The sequence below is a fragment of the Aquarana catesbeiana genome, linkage group LG12 (genome assembly GCF_042186555.1).
Source record: "Aquarana catesbeiana isolate 2022-GZ linkage group LG12, ASM4218655v1, whole genome shotgun sequence".
In the NCBI taxonomy this organism is placed as follows: Eukaryota; Metazoa; Chordata; class Amphibia; order Anura; family Ranidae; genus Aquarana; species Aquarana catesbeiana.
Window position 1 is genome coordinate 82447821 of NC_133335.1, and position 19672 is coordinate 82467492.

Below are 19672 nucleotides of genomic sequence, written 5' to 3' on the forward strand. Positions count from 1 at the left end.
TCCATTTATAAAAGTTGCACTATCACTTCCGAGAATGAAAAGCAGTCTTTGAAAAAAAGAGGTGGACCTTTCATTCAGCCGCACCCCCTCCTCTATTCCTAGGGAGCTTTTCATTGATGGACGCTATGGTACAGCTTCAATGAAATGAGAAGGAGTTGGAAAAGGTGGGCATAGTAAGGTGGGCATAGTCAGTGCTCTCGATAAGTGCTTGTGACAGGTTCAGCAGCTGTATTAAGCCCTACAGCCCTGGAATATTACAGCGACCAACAAGCAGCACAAGGAACATTTTGCATTGAATGTAAGTACTGTCCCTTGTACTAATTAAAAAAAAAATACTAAAATTAGGCTTTACGCTTGCTATGCACTATTGGTTTAGCCTGCGGGCTGAATGAAATAAACAGATTCCTCCATGCAAGCTAGACAGTGCAGATGGACAAATCTCCCACTAAGCCTACTTGTATTTTGACAGCTGGTGCTGCCGACTGTCAAAAAAAAATAGGGGCTACATCTGATTGGTTGCTGCTGCTTTCACAGCCTACAATTGTCTGCTGAATTCCCTCAATTTCTTCAATTGAGGGATGTCGGACATTAGGTGGCAGACAGGGTCACCCACATAGCAAATTTCACCCTGTTCCTCAGGAACTGGCTGAAATTTGCATGATGTACAGCCAGCTTTAGTATGCTCTGCCTTGTTAATCTCTTTTACCTCACATAATGCATATGTGTTTCAGCAAAGGAAGGGGCTGCAATGCACACACTGTACATATACTTCCATGAGCAGCAGAGCTTTCTGTGCGGTGAGCTGCACACTGCACTCTCTCAGCACAATGGCCGAGCTGTCAAAGACAGCCAATCACAGTGGCCATTTGATCGGCTGATTCTTCCCAACCTCCAATGTAAGGACCCTGTCAATGGGATGCTGGAGCTAGAAGGGGGTAAAGCTGAAGCCAAGATCCTTATAGTACAGTATACACTAATGAAGTAAATACATTTGTCAGATGTCTTAACAATCTTAGAAGGTCACCTTGGATGCAGCATGAAGTCTTTGATAATACCGTGGGGAGGCTGTGATTTGTGCACATAGGTTGGAGATGACTGTGAGAATATGAGACCAAAGTAAAGCCAGGAGGCTGCAAGAGAAACAACAGATAAGCAAAAGTGTATTAATATTTCTTGTCATGAATGGGCAGATGTTTCCTCCAACACCATAAATGTAATTTTCCAGAAGACTGCTTTGCATAGTTTAGTATCAACTTTATAGTCCTACTTCCTATACATTGTATTCTGCACTAATGCTGAACCATGGGCAGATACTCTATGCCCTCTAGGCCAAATTTCTTGGGTACACCCCTGCCTACCAAACAAACAGGCTAGGTATAAAATCACACTAACAACATCAGATGATGTATCCAGAGAAGGCTACAGGAGACAGACTGCCCACACATCAGCACACCTAGAAGCAATGACTAGAATAGTAGGCAAACTCCCCACTCTGCTATCATCTTGGTTGTAGGTGTACAGAGCCATTGCTAGGGTAGCCTAAAGCTGAAATCCGTGATAAACAAATTTTGTCACAATACAAGAGTCATGTGTATTTTCCTTGAATCATGGTGTACTTTGTGCATGTCTTTCAGTTCTGTGCAGTAATGCAGTGTGACACTTTACCTCTCTGGATTCAAAGTTTGCTAAAGTCAGGATGGCCCCAATTAACCTGAGACATATGTGTTGCTTTATAATGTTTGCAGTCACCTGGTAGATCTATGCCACCTGCAGTTTTAGACCTGATCAAGAATTGTTGAGAGAGGCAGTATGCTTTCCCTGCCTGAAGGAAGTTCCCAAATTCACTACAAAACTGATTCAGGAACAAACCCTGGAGTTTTTTAGGAAGGATCTGGAACAAACAGAAAAGGCGGGGTAGGACATTCAGTTTGATCACGTTACTCCTGTCCAACAATGATAATATTTTTGTAGGCCACCTGGCAAAATCTTTCTTGAGTTGCCGGAAAAATGGAGGAAAATGGGCCTATAACAGATCCCCCACCGCAGGCGTAAGATATATTTCATGGTATTTTAGGTGTGTTTGGTAGCCTAATGCTTCGGATTTTTGCCAATTAATTGTGAAGTTGTAAATCTGACTATAGAGATGCAGTTCCGCTAAGGAGGTGATATCAACAGCTGGGTTAGAAAGAACAGCAGATCGTCTGCATAGCCAGCTAACTTGTGTTCACAAAATTTGGTAGATACACCTGCAATATTGGAAATGGCCAAAATTCTGCAGAGGAGGGGTTCTAGTGAAAGGACGAAAATGAGGAGGGACAACAGGCACCCCTGCCTGGTCCCATTTTATTGCTCAAAAGGTTTAGATAATGTACCATTTACTCTGACGGATGCCGTCAGATGTTGATAAATGGCTTCAATCCATCTAAGAAAGTTCACTCCCAGACCAAGAGCACCCATGACCGCTTTCAAGTATGACCAGTCTATTCATTCAAACGCCTTCTCAGTGTCGGTGGATAACAACATGGTTTACAGTTTCTTAGAGTGTGCCCAATGGATGACATTGAAGGCTTTGGTGGTATTATCCTTAGCCTCACGGTTGGGAACAAAGCCAACATGGTCTGGATGTATTAGCCAAGGGATTGGGGCAGTAGTTTATTTGCGAGAATTTTAGTAAATAGTTTAAGTTCTATATTTAACATAGAGATTGGGCGATAACTATTATATTGTGTGGGGTCCTTTCCCTCTTTGGGTATTACAGTGATTGCTGCTCTGAGTGTATTTAAGGGGACAGACCCTCCCTTTAGGATGGAGTTGTAACCCAATGTAAATGGTGAGGCCAAGGATGGGAGCGAATGTTGTATAATTGTCGACTGAGAAGCAGTCCGGGCCCGCAGCTTTATGGGGTTTGGTTTGGTTTGTTTTAAACCTTTCAGGAAATTCTCTGAAGTTATTGGGTCTTCCATGGTGAGCCTATCTTTTTCCGACACCCTCTGCAGGCTAGAATAAACTAAAAATTTGTTGATACGGTCCCTTATATCTTGTAAGTCAGGATGTGTTGCCAAAGATGCGGAATTGTAGAGCTCCTGATAAATTCTAGCAATATCAGATGATGTGTGTAACAGCCCCCCTCTGCTGTAATCAATATGCAGGAAGTTGGATTGAACCCTGACCAGCCTAAGGGTGTTTGCCAGAAGATGGCCTGGTTTGTTCCCCCACTCCTAAAATGTTTGATTCTCATCAGAGCTTACATTTGACTATACAACCTAACAAGCAATAGCGGACAGGAGTCAGGGACTTACAGTATCTGTGATCCGCTGAGGAATTCTGGGGCTCCCTGAGGCACCTGGCACTTATGCTGGCCATACACTGATCGAATTAAATTTGGATTCTGATGATTTGGCCAAAATTCGAGCAGTAAGTGACCCTGTCAGTACAATCATTTGCAGTCATTGTTTGACAATGCCCATGTATTCTGGCAGCTGGTGGCACCAGCTATCAGAACACAATAGTCTCAGTGAGAGATTTGTCCAACAGCACTGTTTTTTTTTAATCTATTAATGTATGGCCAGCTTAAGGGCTCATCCACACTGCAGCTCAAGAAAAAAAAACCTGCTTTTGAGCTTTTCTTTCTGCCTATAAAAGCTTGAAGAAGCTTGTTCTTTTTCGTGCTCTCTCTTGCATTTTTATTGAGCTCTTTCAAGTTTTTTGAGCATAAGTGTTTTTTTCACAAACCCTCCTAGATAGTATTTCTTAACCACTGTATAACAAAACCAAAAGCTGGAACAAATGTTTTTGAGTGCTTTTGAGCCCTTTGGGGCACTAGCTTCTCTCAAAAACACGAGTTTGGGCGGGGATTCTGCCTGTAGGAGCATATGCCTGAAAAACGCCTGAAAAAGCCCTAGTGTGCATGGATACATTGACTAACATGGAGGGGAGTTTCTGATCAAAAAAAATAAGAGCTCACAAGCCTGTAGGATCCGCTTTTTTGACCTTCTTTGAGCTTCAGTGTGCATGAGCCCTTAGTGTACAGTGGCAGCAGGCTGCTGGGTCTCAGGGATGATGGATTGATATGCCCAGAGAAGAGAAGAGTAATTTCTTCAAGTTCTGGAGTAAAGGAGACATGATCTGAAGAGCTTGTAGTGTGTGCATGGGACAGAGTGCTTTACTGCTGTCAGGTCTGTGTACTTTCCACCATTTAACTGAGTCTTTTCCTTTGCTCTCTGGCTTTGCTGCAGCTGGAAACGTACTACATTTATACTACACCACTGACACAATGATGGTTGCTACCAGTGGCTGGGGCATACTATGGTGACTTGGGGTCATTGTGCTGGCTGGGTATTGTTGTGCTTACTGGGGGTTCCTCGTAGTGGCTAGGGGTCATTATGCCCTGATATTTGCTGGCAGTTATTACTTGGGGTTATCATTGCTGGCCCTGACAGCTGCTGAGGGTTCAGAACAACATACTCAAAGAGGCGGTGGGAAATTTAGACTTGCAAGTATAGTAAGATGAAGGATAACAAACAAGCTCAACAACTCTGTTGAGGCGAATCCCTTCAAGGTGACCAGCAGGTGGCCCATGTAGCGCACAACATTTTTCTTTTAATCACTTGAAGGTGTCCCAATACATTTCAAATGTTGACAACTATGGTGTTCATTTTTACATCCACTAACACCAATTATAGAATGGATTTTTGTACTTGCTTACCAGCATTGCAAAAGACAATGTTACATACTAATGACCATTGTACTCCGTTTGCCCCAATGTAGTCTCGTCTGCATTCCTATTAGATTGTGAATGGTTTCCTTATAACATTGCAGATCTAATTTTCTGACTAAGGCCGGCCATAGATGGTTCGGATCTCGACTGGTTCAGCAGGAACCGGCCAAGATTCAAACCACGTATGGGCAAGCTGAATGTACCAAGTTGATTGATCGATCAGTTTGGGTACAACCAGCCAGCCAGATTTTACATGCATTTATTGCTAGTGGCTGGTATAGCTGCCAGCAATGATCACTTCTTCTCCCAGCAGGGACAGCTTCCTTTGCCCCCCTCCTGGGAGAATACAATGGCTCGGTGGGAGAGATTCCCCTGTCAACACTGACATGGTTGCAGGAAAGAAATTTTCTCTGTGTATGGCCTGCATGAGCCTTTTTCATTATGTCTGCTTTTAACATAACATTACCAAATATAAACCACATACACTGTTAGAAATAAGTTGGTAGGAGAAAAATTTTCTATCCTGCTCCTTTGAATTTGCTCATCACCATGGTTGCAGTCAACTTGACCCCTTTAATGATTGGAAAAACAAATCAACATTCTTGAAATGATCAATTCTACTTGTGTTTGGCCAGCTTGAGGACTATATTCATCACAACAAAAATAAAAAGCGAACCTCCCCAGTTGGGTTAGAGATAGCAAAAAAAAAAACAAAAAAGAAAAACTGAGGAGATGAATAGACAGTGTTGGATCCCCAAAGCCTTTCATGTTCCCACATACTGGTGTAAGAGTAGTGGAGATGTTCAGCTAGCCAAAGACCAAAAGGATTCCAAGGCAACTTTGGACTATGACTGGAGAAAGGTAAAGACTGTAGCACTACAGAGTTACAATCTAAATTGAGTTTATTCCAATAAAAAATTCCAGCAAGTAAAGAGGGGATAGTACCTAGTGAGCAAGATTCAGGAGAGTTAGGGGCCAGTGAGGGAATGTTTTCTCAGTGGTAAGTGGAAGCCTCTCCCGCCTCCCTCTGCCACTGATGATGTGCACTTAGGGCCCTGTGACATCAGCCTAAAGGTTACAGTATGTGTGTGTGTTTGATATCGGATTAGGTCAGTTTAAGATCAGTTTGTGCTTTCCTTTTACTCCTTTACACTTGTAAACATAAAGGCATCCAATGCATAAAAAAAGCATAACAAATGCATCACAAGCTGATCTCATACTGTATACTGGACCCAGTGTAGGCATCCAATGCTCATACACCAGTGTATACTGGTCCCAGTGTAGGCATCCAATGCTCATACACCGGTGTATACTGGTCCCAGTGTAGGCATCCAATGCTCGTACACCAGTATATACTGGTCCCAGTGTAGGCATCTAATGCTCATACACCGGTGTATACTGGTCCCAGCATAGGCATCCAATGCTCAAACACCGGTGTATACTGGCCCCAGTGTAGGAATCCAATGCTCATACACCAGGGTATACTGGTCCCAGTGTAGGCATCCAATGCTCATACTTCGGTGTATACTGGCCCCAGTGTAGGCATCCAATGCTCATACACCGGTGTATACTGGTCCCAGTGTAGGCATCCAATGCTCATACATTGGTGAATACTGGTCCCAGTGTAGGCATCCAATGCTCATACACCGGTGTATACTGGTCCCAGTGTAGACATCCAATGCTCATACACCGGTGTATACTGGTCCCAGTGTAGGCATCCAATGCTCATACACCGGTGTATACTGGTCCCAGTGTAGACATCCAATGCTCATACACCGGTGTATACTGGTCCCAGTGTAGGCATCCAATGCTCATACACCGGTGTATACTGGTCCCAGTGTAGGCATCCAATGCTCATACACCAGTGTATACTGCTTCCAGTGTAGGAATCCAATGCTCATACACCAGTGTATACTGGTCCCAGTGTAAGCATCCAATGCTCATACATCAGTGTATATTGGTCCCAGTGTAGGCATCCAATGCTCATACACCGGTGTAAACTGGTCCCAGTGTAGGCATCCAATGCTCATACATCGGTGTATACTGGCCCCAGTGTAGACATCCAATGCTCATACACCAGTGTATACTGGTCCCTGTGTAGGCATCTAATGCTCATACACCAGTGTATACTGGTCCCCGTGTAGGAATCCAATGCTCATACACCAGTGTATACTGGTCCCAGTGTAGGCATCCAATGCTCATACACCAGTGTATACTGGTCCCAGTGTAGAAATCCAATGCTCATACACCAGTGTATACTGGTCCCAGTCTAGACATCCAATGCTCATACACCGGTGTATACTGGTCCCAAAAAATGTTTGTTACACCACAAGATTTTCTATGACCTGTTTTGCCTCCTTCTCTACTTTATTCTTACTAGTGCTGGCTTATGGTGACATCATTAGTAAGTTCTGGTGGTGGACAGCTAGCACAGGGTTGATCAGATTGAAAATAATAAGTGACAGAAAACACAATATACACATTACCAGTTAAAATTTTCCTGGACAAGATTTTGGTTCATGTACTGTAACTCAGACTCCACAAATTTCATCATTGGGATGATGCACTACAGAGTGGAAAAAAAAAGGTGTTACAATAAGTAAAGGCAGGCAATCCGGCATTCAGGAGAAAAGCTAGCTTTGATTTCAAATAGCAGGCAGTTGGGCAAAGTCTAGATCTAAGGGCTCGTATACACTTGCCCTCTTAAGAGCAATCCATTAGACATGTGCAGAACGAAAAAATTTGTTTCAATTTGTTATTTACATAAATTAGTTTAGTTAAATTTGTTTTCGGAATTCATTTAGTTTATTCGAATTCGAATCCATTCAAATGTTCAAATTCGAATCAATTCAAAAAGTTTCGAATCAATTTTGAAAAGTTTTCGAATTCGGAAGGATTTCCAATTTCCAAAGAGAATACAATAGAATAGAAAATAAAGGAATAGAATAGAAAAAAATATAATAGAATAGAAAAGAATATAACAGAAAAAAATAATAGAATATAATAGAATGAATATTACCATCTTCCTAATTTATTATTTTATATTCTATTCAAATTCGATTGATTATATTTCAATTTTGGGAAATGGTTATATTTTTCTATTCTATTGTTTTTTTAATTGTATTCTATTTGTTCATTCTATTCTATTCTTTTGTATTCTAATTTTTTATTCTCTATTCTTTTCTATTCTATTCTTTTCTATTCAAATGTATTGTATTTGAAAATTCGAATTTCAGAAGATGGTTATATTATTTCTATTCTATTCTGTTGTTTTTTTCTATTCTATTCAAACTAGAATTGATTTTATTTGAATTTCGGGAAATGGTTATATTCATTCTATTCTGTTTTTTTTTAATTCTTTTCTGTTCTATTCTATTGTAGTCTATTCTATTCTTTTTTTCTATTCTATTTTTTTCTATTATATTATTTTCTTATGTATTCAAATTTATTCTATTTGAGATTCGAATTTCAGAAGATGGTTATATTCTATTCTATTTGTTTCTATTATATTCTAGTCTATTCTGTTCTTTTTTCTATTTTATTTTGTTCTGTTTTACTCTACTATATTCTATTCTTATATTTTCTGTTATATTCTTTTCTATTCTATTATTTTTTTTTCTATTCTATTCCTTTATTTTCTATTCTATTTGAATCTCTTTGGAAATTCGCAAACTATTCAAAGTCGAAAACTATTTGAAATCTATTTGAATTAGAAATCTATTAGAATTTGAAAATTATTAAAATTTGAAAACTATTAAAATTCGAAAACTATTAAAATTCGGAAATTATTAAAATACGGAAACTATTAAAATTTGGAAACTATTAAAATTTGGAAAAGTATTAAAATTTGAACACTATTTAAATCTGAAAACGATTCGATTTTTGCCTGAATTTTTTTCCGTTTTTAGGATTTGTTTAAATTCGGTACTATTGTAATTCGGAAATTCGTCTGAATTTCAAATCAGAACTAAATGAACCGCACATGTCTACAATCCATGGTTGATCACTTTCGGGGCTTGTTGCAGCATGGGGAAATTTTTCTTGTGCCACAATGCAAAACATTGCAGATGCAGCATATGCATACCTCTATACAACTGCCTGTGCAGCTTGTGGCAGAGGGGATGGTAAAAACACTGACCTCCAGCTGCAAGTGTGAACTAGGCTTAACAGGCAGACCTTTTCAATACAAAGAGCCACACATGAGTTTCCTGCAGTCACATCTGGAAGGATGGACTCTGATTGTTTGCTATGGGTTATGGCATCTTACTATTTTCCTGGCTAATTACACAAGATAGATTTACCCTCATCTTTACAATGAATCCATAGAGACCCGACGTATACTCACATCATTGGGGTCCCGGGAATCGCTGGCTTTTGCTATCGATTGAAGATGTTTGGCAATCCCAGAATCTAGCTGTGGTAGGGAGAGATCAGAGGATGAGGAGAGAGATAGGGAACAACATAACATTTTTAGGGAGTGTGGGGAGAGGATAGAACCTCTGTAAGGTATTTAGTGATGTCCCCACTGGGGAGATTTTCCCTTACTTCCTGTCTCCAATGGGGACACAGACTACAATAAACATGCCCATTATGTGGGGCAATGAACACACTAAAAATTATTGGTTTAACCTAAGAAAAAGCTCCCATTTATACTGGCTTTTCAAAATATCAAACTGAGTAATCGCGAAGCTAGGTGAAATGTTTAATGCAGCAGATTACGTGGAGTTAAAGCCCAATTGAATAAATTAATTCCAGGTGCATCAAAACAAAAAGGTAGTTAACCCCTTGTTTACCAAGGTACATTTAGAAACATCTTGGTATGAAAGAGGTTAAAGTTACACTAAAAGAAAATAATAATACACTGGTCTGAGGCTGGGTTCACACTATTGCAAATTGAAAATTCAGGCCGAAATCGGACCTGAAACGGTGAACAGGGACGCACCGGACCCTTGCTGTGAGCCTCTCCATACAGCAGTGTGAACCCAGCCTAAAAGAAATTCTATTTAAGTTTATATATTCTTAACCATTTCCCGCCCGGCCTATAGCAGAATGGTTTAGTTATCCTGACTGGGCATCATATGACATCCAGCAGGATAACACTGCTACACCGATCTCGGTAAAGAGTCTCTGATGGAGGCTCTTTACCACATGATCAGCCGTGTCCAATCACGGCTGATCACAATGTAAACAGGAAGAGCCGTTGATTGGCTTTTCTTCACTCGTGTCTGACAGACGTGAGTAGAGGAGAGTCGATTGGCTGCTCTCCTGACAGGGGGGGTCTGTGCTGATTGTTTATCAGTGATGCCCACCCAGGACCACCAGGGATGCCGCCAGACCACCAGGGATGCCCTCAAAAGGTACCCCAAAAGGTATGCCACCAGGACCACCAGGGAGATGGCAATCAGTGCCGAGGCAGATGGCAATCAGTGTCCATTAGCCTGCCAGTGAAAGTGCCATCAGTGATGCCCATCAGTGCCGTGTATCAGTGCCCAGCAGTGCCACGTATCAGTACCCAGCAGTGCCACCCATAAATACCCATCAGTGCCCATCAGTGTCGCCCATCAGTGCCCACCATGAGTGCCCATCAGTGCCGCCCATTTTTTTTTTTTAAATGTATTTATTTCAGGTACTTATATATACAGCACTTTACATATACATTGTACACTTACATCAGTCCCTACCCTCAAGGAGCTTACACTCTAAGGTCCCTAACACACATTCATACATATACATACTAGGGACAATTGAGACAGAATCCAGTTAACCTACCAGCATGTCTTTGGAGTGTGGGAGGAAACCGCAGTACCCGGAGGAAACCCACACAGGCACAGGGAGAACATGCAAACTCTAGGCAGGTAGTGTCATGGTTGGGATTCGAACCAGCGACCCTTTTTACTGCTAGGCGAAAGTGCCTATCAGTGCCGCCTATTAGTGCCCATCGTCAATGCCCATCGGTGCCGCCTTATCAGTGCCCGTCAGTGAAGGAGAAAACTTACTTATTTACAACATTTTAGAACAGAAACAAAAAGAAAACAGAGCAGAGCGAGGATCTGTCAATGTAAACAAACAATTCCCCGTTCTGTCAGGGAAGTAGAGAGATCTGCTGTTCCTAGTGATTAGGAACAGCGATCTCTCTCTACTACCTGTCAGTCCCATCCCCCCACAGTTAGAAACACCTCCCGGGGGACACATTTAACCCCTTGATCGCCCCCTAGTGTTGACCCCCTTCCCTGTCAGTATCATTTATACAGTAATCAGTGCATTTTTATAACACTGATGGCTGTATAAATGTCACTGGTCCCAAAAAAGTGTGAAAAGTGTCTGATCTGTCCGCCGCAATGTCGCAGTCCCACTAAAAATCGCTGTTCACGGCCATTACTAGTAAAAAAAAAAAAATGCCATAAATCTATCCCCTATAGACGTTATAACTTTTGCGCAAACCAATCAATATACGCTTATTGCAAATTTAAAAAAAAAAAAAATATGTAGAAGAATACATATTGGCCTAAACTGATGAAGAAATCAGGGTTTTTTTACATTTTTGGGGGGATATTTATTATAGCAAAAAGTAAAAAATATTGTCTTTTTTTGTTTATAGCGCAAAAAATAAAAACCGCAGAGGTGATCAAATACCACCAAAAGAAAGCTCTATTTGTAGGAAAAAAAGGATGTCAATTTTGTTTGGGTACATCGTCACACGACCGCGCAATTGTCAGTTAAAGTAATGTAGTGCCGTATTGCAAAAAATGGCCTGGTCATTAAGTGGGTAAGGAGGTTCACCCTCCCAATTTGTCCTGTTTACTATTATCATTGAAAGTGAAAGTAAAAGCAAATCCCAAATTTCGGGCTGTCTCCAGAAAAGTAATAGAGGGAAAATCTTCCAATGGGGACACTAGTTCTGGTGACCTGGTAGTCCCCAAAGAATTCCCTTAAAAAGAATAGCAGGGATTTCCTCTTACTTTCTGTTTGGCTTTGGGTCAGGAAGTGAAGGGAAATCTCTGCACCGCTTACTGTATTCAAAATGAAAAAATAAAGTTTTGGGTGGCACAGTGGTGTAGTGGGTAGCACTTTTGCCTAGCAGTAAGAAGGGTCGCTGGTTCAAATCCCAACCATGACACTACCTGCCTGGAGTTTGCATGTTCTCCCTGTGCCTGCGTGGGTTTCCTCCGGGTACTCCGGTTTCCTCTCACACTCCAAAGACATGCTGGTAGGTTAATTGGATCCTGTCTAAATTGTCCCTAGTATGTATGAATGTGAGTTAGGGACCTTAGATTGTAAGCTCCTTGAGGGTAGGGACTGATGTGAATGTACAATGTATATGTAAAGCGCTGCGTAAATTGACGGCGCTATATAAGTACCTGAAATAAATAAATAAATAAAATAAAAATAAGTTTGGTCTATAGTTCTACTTTAAAGTGATACTAAAGTCTAGTTTTTTTGCATTAAAAACAACAAACATATTATATTTACCTGCTCTGTGCAGTGGTTTTGCACATAGCAGCCCCGATCCTCCTCTTTTCGGGTCCCTCTTCGACTCTCCTGGCCCCTCCCCCCTGCCAAGTGCCCCCACAGCAAGCAGCTTGCTATGGGGGCACCCGAGCTGCAGCTCCATGTGTCCATTCAGAAACGGTGCCGCAGCCCAGCCCTGCCCCCTTTCTCTCCTCATTGGCTCACTGACTTTGACAGCAGCGGGAGCCAATGGCGTTGCGCTGCTGTCTCAGCCAATGAGGAGAGGAGCCAAGTCTCTCGTGCAACATCGCTGGACGGAGAGGGGGCTCAGGTAAGTATTAGTGGGGCTGAGGGGGGATGCTTTACACAGAAGGCTTTTTAGCTTAATGCATAGAATGCATTAAGATTATTATTATATTATTAATATTATACACAATTTATATAGCGCCAACAGTTTACGCAGCGCTTTACAATATAGAGGGGGGACAGCACAATTACAGTACAATTCAATACAGAAGGGAACGGAGGGCCCTGCTTGTAGAGCTTACATTCTAAAGGGAAGGGGTGGTGGTACAAAAGGTAGTAGATGCAGGTGATGATTTGATGGGGGTGGCTCTGGGACAGTTGTTAGGTGGAGGTGGGATAGGCTTCCCTGAATAAATGAGTTTTCAGGGATCTCCTAAAGGTGGACAGGTTAGGGGCTGATCGAACATACCAGGGCAGGGAGTTCCAGAGGATGGGAGAGGTTTTGGAGAAGTCCTGAAGGCGTGCATGAGAGGAGATAATAAGGGAGCTGGAGAGCAGGAGGTCCTGGGAGGAGTGGAGGGGATGATTTGGGCAAAATCTGCTCCTGGATTCCATGTAAAAGTGATCTGGGCAGTTATAGATCTACTAAATGCAGCAGCGGCAATGGTTTTTGCAGTAGGTACAGAGCAAAGCATTGCAAACACAGTATGTTAACACACCTGCTCGCTGTCTTTGCAGCTTAAAGCGGAGGTCCACCTTAAAAAAACATTTATACATTAACATTTTCTTTGAAATAAATTAAAAAACATAGAAAAAAAAGAATATTTTTGTACTTACCAGAAACCCCTGTTGCTATGCAGTCTTCCTAATCTGCCTCTTCCTATTCCGCTGAGCTGTTCGGTTACTTCCTCCTCTTCGGCGAGCTGCCCCGTTGTCTTCTGGGACCTGTGTGTGTCCCAGAAGACGAGAGGGCCATTCACAAAGCGCCGCGTGACTTGCGCATGCGCAGTAGGAAACGGGCAGTGAAGCCACAAGGCTCCACTGCCTATTTCCCTTAGTTAGGATGACAGCGCCGCCATCCGATCTGATGGACGGATCGGCCTCGGGGGGCCGACATCGCAGGCTCGATGGACAGGTAAGTGTCCTTATTAAAAGTCAGCAGCTACAGTGTTTGTAGTTGCTGACTTAAAAAAAAGAAAAACGGCTGGAACACCTCTTTAAGGGAGGTGGTAAAGAGGCAGCTCAGCCATGCATTTTTAATACCCCTCAGCTGCAAAGAGCCCTAATGCAGTTACAGCCTGAATAGAAAAATCTGTCCACTGTCAGCAACTGCAGAGAGAAACCCTTGTTCTCTGTAGGTAAGCAGTGGTTTCACTGCAAACATCAGCAAAGAGGGAGAGCAAGGTCCCATACTGCAGCATGCAGGCAGAACACAGGCTTTTCTACATGGGCTGTGGCTGGTTTTTAAAGAAAATTAAGATTTTGAACACCTTTTGTTTTGATGCACCTAGAATGTATTTCACCAATTTATAAGTAAAGTTTAATTGGGCTCTAAAAGTAGAATTTTATAGAAGTCTATATATTAGAACACAAAGAAGACAACTGAGGAGGAAAGATGGAAAGTGAGATATGGTTCCCAATGAGGAACAATTGGGAGCTATGCAACAAAACACAAAAAAATTAAAGGATGACAATGCCATTTCAGGCTTTTATTATTGTCTATTAGGGACAGCTGCCATACTTTTTTTTGCCATCATAGAGAAAGCAATTGAAGTGAATTCCCCCCAGGAGAGTAAACAAAACAACAATTAAACCTAAAGTGAACTTTTACCCGTGAAAATACATTTTTTCCCTCCCGGACCCTTCCTCCTCCCTCTCCCCCAGTTGGAGAATATTTTCTCATTTTTAAAAGGTTTCTTACCTGTTTAGTGTTGTACAGCTGCAGTTCCTTCTTTCTTGCCTAGGCAAGATTGACGTAGGCATGCGTTCTTGAATGTCCACATTACAAATGCTAGAAGGCAGTCTTACTGACTGCCTCATGTGCACCATGGGCTTCTGCATGTGTACAAATGGCCACAGGTCTTCAGGACCCGGTGGAGACCCGCAGCACATCTACGCATGAGTTTCTTACCTGGATGCTACACATATCAAAGTACCAGATACTAGCAATGGTTGCCCATTCACCAAAAACCGCACACACATCCACAGGTCTCTGCCGGGTCCCAAAGACTAGGCATAGACCTTCAGCATTCCTTCACACATGCATGATTTCCAAAGATGGTGATGCAGGAGAGGAGCAAAACCAAAACCTGTCAGGGGGTTGAAGTTCCCCTTTGACAGAAGTGTTTAATCTTCCCAAGTCTTTACAAAGAAAGAAAAAGTTTTAGCTGGAGTTTGCCAATTGGAGATGGGCTGAAAACTCTCCTGTTCAGTTTGCAGCAGAACTCCCAAACAGGGGAAAAGTTCTAACCTGAACAGCGAACTACATTAAAGTCTAAGGGAGCTGAACAGGAAAAAGTGCCCATATGCAAGTAATTGGCCATAAAAGGGGTATGGGGGTCCGGTTACTGCCCTGGGGGACACATATCAATGTAGTGATTTTAATGATGCTTAAAGTGCAGCAAAAAAAAACTAAAGTCCATACCAGACCCTTCAGGGCGAAGTGTTTGCCCAACTCTAATGACAATCAATACAGTGTAAGACTTACTTTTTGGGCAAGCGCCTGAACCACTCCACGGATCTCACGGTCCAGGCAAGCCACAGCACTGTTCAGCTGGTCATGAAGTGTGTGTTGAAACTGTTCTGAGCTTATGATGTCACATGTCCTTTGTTGCAGAGTCTTCCAGTCCAGTTTCTGTGGTAATGACTGTACTATCAACCGCAGTTGTTCAATGTTGTTCACTACCAGGCACAACTGGGAAGGCAAAGCAAGAGTCACACATCACACAGGAATGAGAAAATGAGAAAAGTAGCATTTCCCAAATCTTCACTATAACTAAAATATTTTGGTGTCCATCCACCAATATCCCACTTAGTTGCAGTATCAATGATCTAGAAAACCTTCAGATGTAAAGCCTAATGCCGCGTACACACGATTGGAAATTCCACCAGCAAAACTCAGATGAGAGCTTTTTGTCGGAAAATGCGACCGTGTGTATGTTCCATCGGTCTTTTGCTGGGGGAATTTCAGCCAGCAAAAGGTTGAGAGCAGGTTCTCTATTTTTTCGGTCGGGCAAAGTTCCTATCCGAAAATGCGATTGTCTGTACAAGTTCCGACGTGCAAAATTCCTAAGCATGACGCATGCTCGGAAGCATTGAACTTAATTTTCTCGCCTCGTGGTAGTGTTGTATGTCACCGCATTCTTGATGGTAGAAAGGTCAGAGAACCTTTGTGTGACCGTGTGTATGCAAGGCAAGCTTGAGCGGAATCCCGTCGGAAAAATCATCCAAGTTTTTTCCAACAGAAAATCCGCTCGTGTGTATGCAGCATAAGCCTCGTACACACGATCAGATTGTTGGCCAATCGAGCGTCTGATTTTTGTCCACAGGGCGTGTGCCAGGATCTTGTCTTGCATACTAATGGTACACAATTGTCAGCCAACGAATGCGAATGTAGTAATGGACTACGAGGAATTTCAGCTCTTGAGCGCCACCCTTTGGCCCCTTCTGCTAATTTTGTGTTTGGTGAGCATTGATTCCGAGCATGCGTGTTTGTACTTTCGATTTTTGTGTGACGGACTTGTGTACTGACCATCAGAAAATCTGACAACAGACCGTTGTCCGCCGAAAATGTACTAACCTGTCATCCAACATTTGTTGGCAGAAAGTTGGACAACAATTGTCAAAAGGAGCGTACTAATGGTCAGATTTTAGGCCAACAGTCTGACAACAGACAATCCCCTGCCAACAATCTGATTGTGTGTACAAGGCTTTAGTTATGTGCTTCATAGATTAAGTTTATGTACAGGAGTTTTTTGGTTTTTTTTTTTGTTTCAAGAATTTCACCTTAATTTACACAGTAAGGAAGCATTAAGTGTACACTGCCTGCTGGATATGACCAGTGGAAGTCTTAAAGCCAAACTCCAGGCTGATTAAATAACACAATTTAAATAATTTATGTATTTATTAAAATCCTCTAATACAGGGGTCGCAAACTGGCAGCCCTCCAGCTGTTGCAAAACTACAAGTCCCATCATGCCTCTGCCTGTGGGAGTCATGCTTGTAACTGTGAGTCTTGCAATGCCTCATGGGACTTGTAGTTTCACAACAGCTGGAGGGCCGCCAGTTTGAGACCCCTGCTCTAATATATGTACCTAAATCTGCCTTTATATCAGATTCATGTAAATCCATGTACAGGAAGCAGCAAAATCAATGAGTAGTGCAATCAAGAGGTGTGCCGCTCCAGTTGAGATAATTAGGTGTATTGGATTCCACACTAGGGTGCTAGCCTTGGCCCGCCTGCCGCAGAAAACATATGTATAAAAGGAATGGCTGCATACCAAGACAACGTGAGTCAGTTTTATTGCAACATCCCAAAAGTGTAACATGAATCACAGGACAGTAGCAAGTACAGAGGTTGACGCATTTCACACACTTACATTGTGCTTCTCCAAAACCCTGAGATGCTCCACTGACACTCCTTGAAGGCTAAGTTCACCTTATTTTTTTTTCTAAATTCCAGCTCTCCTATGTACCAATATAGCATTTGAGTACTTTTTTTGCAAAACTATCAAAACTTTCCATAAAATCTCCATCCATGATTGCAAACGTATCTACTGCTTCTGTCTTACGTCCTTACAGACTGTAGGTTATGACATAGGAAGGAGTTGACCAGCTGACTTCATTAGCACACACCCTGCACCTTCCACCCTCCCACTCCCAGGTGTATGTTTTTTAAATGAAATGCAATCAATCAGTGATCACCCTTCTCACTAAATACACAATATACAATCAGATTGCATAGTGTATGGCCATCTTTATACAAGTACAAAGAAGAAACACTCAGCTGTCAAGCCCTGTTCACGTCACTGCATAGCGGGAACTCGCATTCCCACATGCGTTTTTTTTTTTTCAGCGAGGTGGGGAGGCGTTTTGGAGCATTCTCGCTCATCACACATAGGGCAGCCTATCCACCTGAATGTACTGCCCTACACACAGCAATCTCCATAAAAAAAGAATCAGAACTTTTTTTTTAAAGTGCAGCTTGGTGTGTTTTTTAATGCAATTTTTGGTGCAGCGCATTTCTGATATGCAAGGAAACGCACAGATGTGAATGGAGCCTCACTATACAATCTGATTGTACAATCTCCTTTAGATCTGCCATTAATTATGTAGTGCAAGGGCCTGCCTGATTGGATATAGAGTGATTTGCTAGATAGGTGTTTCCTCCTATTATATAAATTTGGTAAATCTAAAGGAGTATAGAAGTTATTTACAACTACGTGCCTCTGTGTGAATATCTAAGTGTAAGAAGTGCCTATTATTACAGCCTTTGCCTGGATGGTAAAAACGAGAAGTGAATGTTGGTGCAGAACTTGCTGCTGGGTCCTGGAAATGGGTGCTTGGATTTTACATATGAGTATTCCTGGAAGTGAGGGAGTTATTTATACACAGTCAGGAGGATGGCAACAATAGGCCTCAGGCCACCATCCATGTACAGAGTAGTCTGAGAACCTCAAGGAACCTGGGTATTTGGTGGTAGTCCAGCTGCTTGCAGTGGCCACATGCAAGGCACCCTGGGTACTGCCCACAAGTACAATTGTGCAAGCATGTCCAATTGTTCAATACCACCTATGCTCAGCTTTAGTTGTGCACTCTAATTAGGGTCACCCGTGCAAAAAAGAAATAACAAATCAGTGTCAAACCTTGTTTGCAGCCTGTCCAGCATCCCTTTTGTCTGATAACTCCTCAGCTCTCCGCTTTATCATTGCGCAGTATGTAATAGCGATACGGCACATGTCCTAGAAAAATCAGTTTAAATGATGTAAGTCCATCTTTTTAGGGATATTCTTTTTTTAGGAATTATTTTACATTCTATGAAACTAATTGACATAAAATATATAGACACGATCTATAACACAACAAGCCAAAAAAAAAAAAGAAAACTGAGAAATGTTGAAGATGAAGTACAATTTGTTATGGAGCATGGATGTTACTATATTGCATCTAATGTCCTATAAAATGTGCATCCATAGAACACAGGCCTGAATTAACATTGGGCATTGTAGGCCTGTGCCCCCAGGCAGCAGAGGCAAAGAGACAACATTACCCTGTGTGGTTGTCAGCCACACACTTCCATAGAATTCCAGTTTTATCATCACTTTAAATTGTTAATTTGGGCCAAGCTGGGTCAAACAAACGATTTCTGTTCCAGAATGTGCTGTAATGTACTGTTGTAGTATTAACTATATACAGTAAGCAGTGCTGTGTTCTGGCAGCAGAATGGGTGAATTCCATTCTAATACCAGAATTAAACAGGGTCAGTCAGTCAAATGCAGCCAACTGTGCCCATCATATGCAGCCTCTGTGCCCAGCAAATGCAGCCAGCTGTGCCCATCCTAAGCAGCCGACTGTGCCCAGCAAATGCAGCCAACTGTGCCCAGCAAATGCAGCCTCTGTGCCCATAATATGCAGCCACTGTGCCCCCCCGCCCGCCCGCTGTCTGCCCGGCACTTACCCCATCATGGTGGCTGGTCAGGCAGCAGGTGACAGGGGCAAGCTGTGGGACGGGTAGCGCGGGTCAGGTGATGGTTTCTGTGTCCTCCCTGCGTCTCTTCTTCCTGTTCTGCTAGGTGGCCAATGGGATCGCCTCTGCCTTCAGCCAATCAGGTGAACAGTATTAGACCTGCGCCTCCTGACTGGTGGAGAGGCGGTTCAGTGTTAGAAAAGCAAATAATAATTTACTTTTCTAACACGGCTGGGTGGATTGTGAGCGCAATGCTTTGCGCTCCAAGTCCACCTTTTTTGAAGCCTATTAGAGCCTATGGCTCTAATCAGGAGCTTCAAAAAAACACCCTCGCCTCTGTAATTCAGGCGCTCGGCGTCCGAAAAGGGGCCAGACGCCTGAATAGGGGGTGGCTACAGCGGCCATGGATAGATTAATGCAATGCATGAACCTATCCATTTTACATAGAGGGGGTGGGTGGAGAGAGGGGGATGGTGCCCGTGCGCCCTTAATGGACGCACCGCCACTGATAGGGATACCCCAAGTGTGAGACTTTTTCACAGGCTGTCCACACAGCGTGGCCCAAAATCCAAGTA

General features: G+C 42.5%; 1 protein-coding gene across 3 annotated transcripts in view; it reads right to left on the reverse strand.

The window, feature by feature from the left end:
* The window catches only part of UNC13D (unc-13 homolog D), a 235702-nt gene that overhangs the window by 68554 nt on the left and 147476 nt on the right, over positions 1-19672 (reverse strand). For all 3 annotated transcript variants that reach the window (XM_073608142.1, XM_073608143.1, XM_073608140.1), the window contains 5 exons: positions 18277-18372; positions 15120-15326; positions 9063-9131; positions 7204-7283; positions 1025-1130 (listed from right to left, as the gene is read on the reverse strand). In XM_073608142.1, the coding sequence (XP_073464243.1) occupies positions 1025-1130; positions 7204-7283; positions 9063-9131; positions 15120-15326; positions 18277-18372 (558 nt within the window). The remainder of the gene's footprint in view (positions 1-1024; positions 1131-7203; positions 7284-9062; positions 9132-15119; positions 15327-18276; positions 18373-19672) is intronic.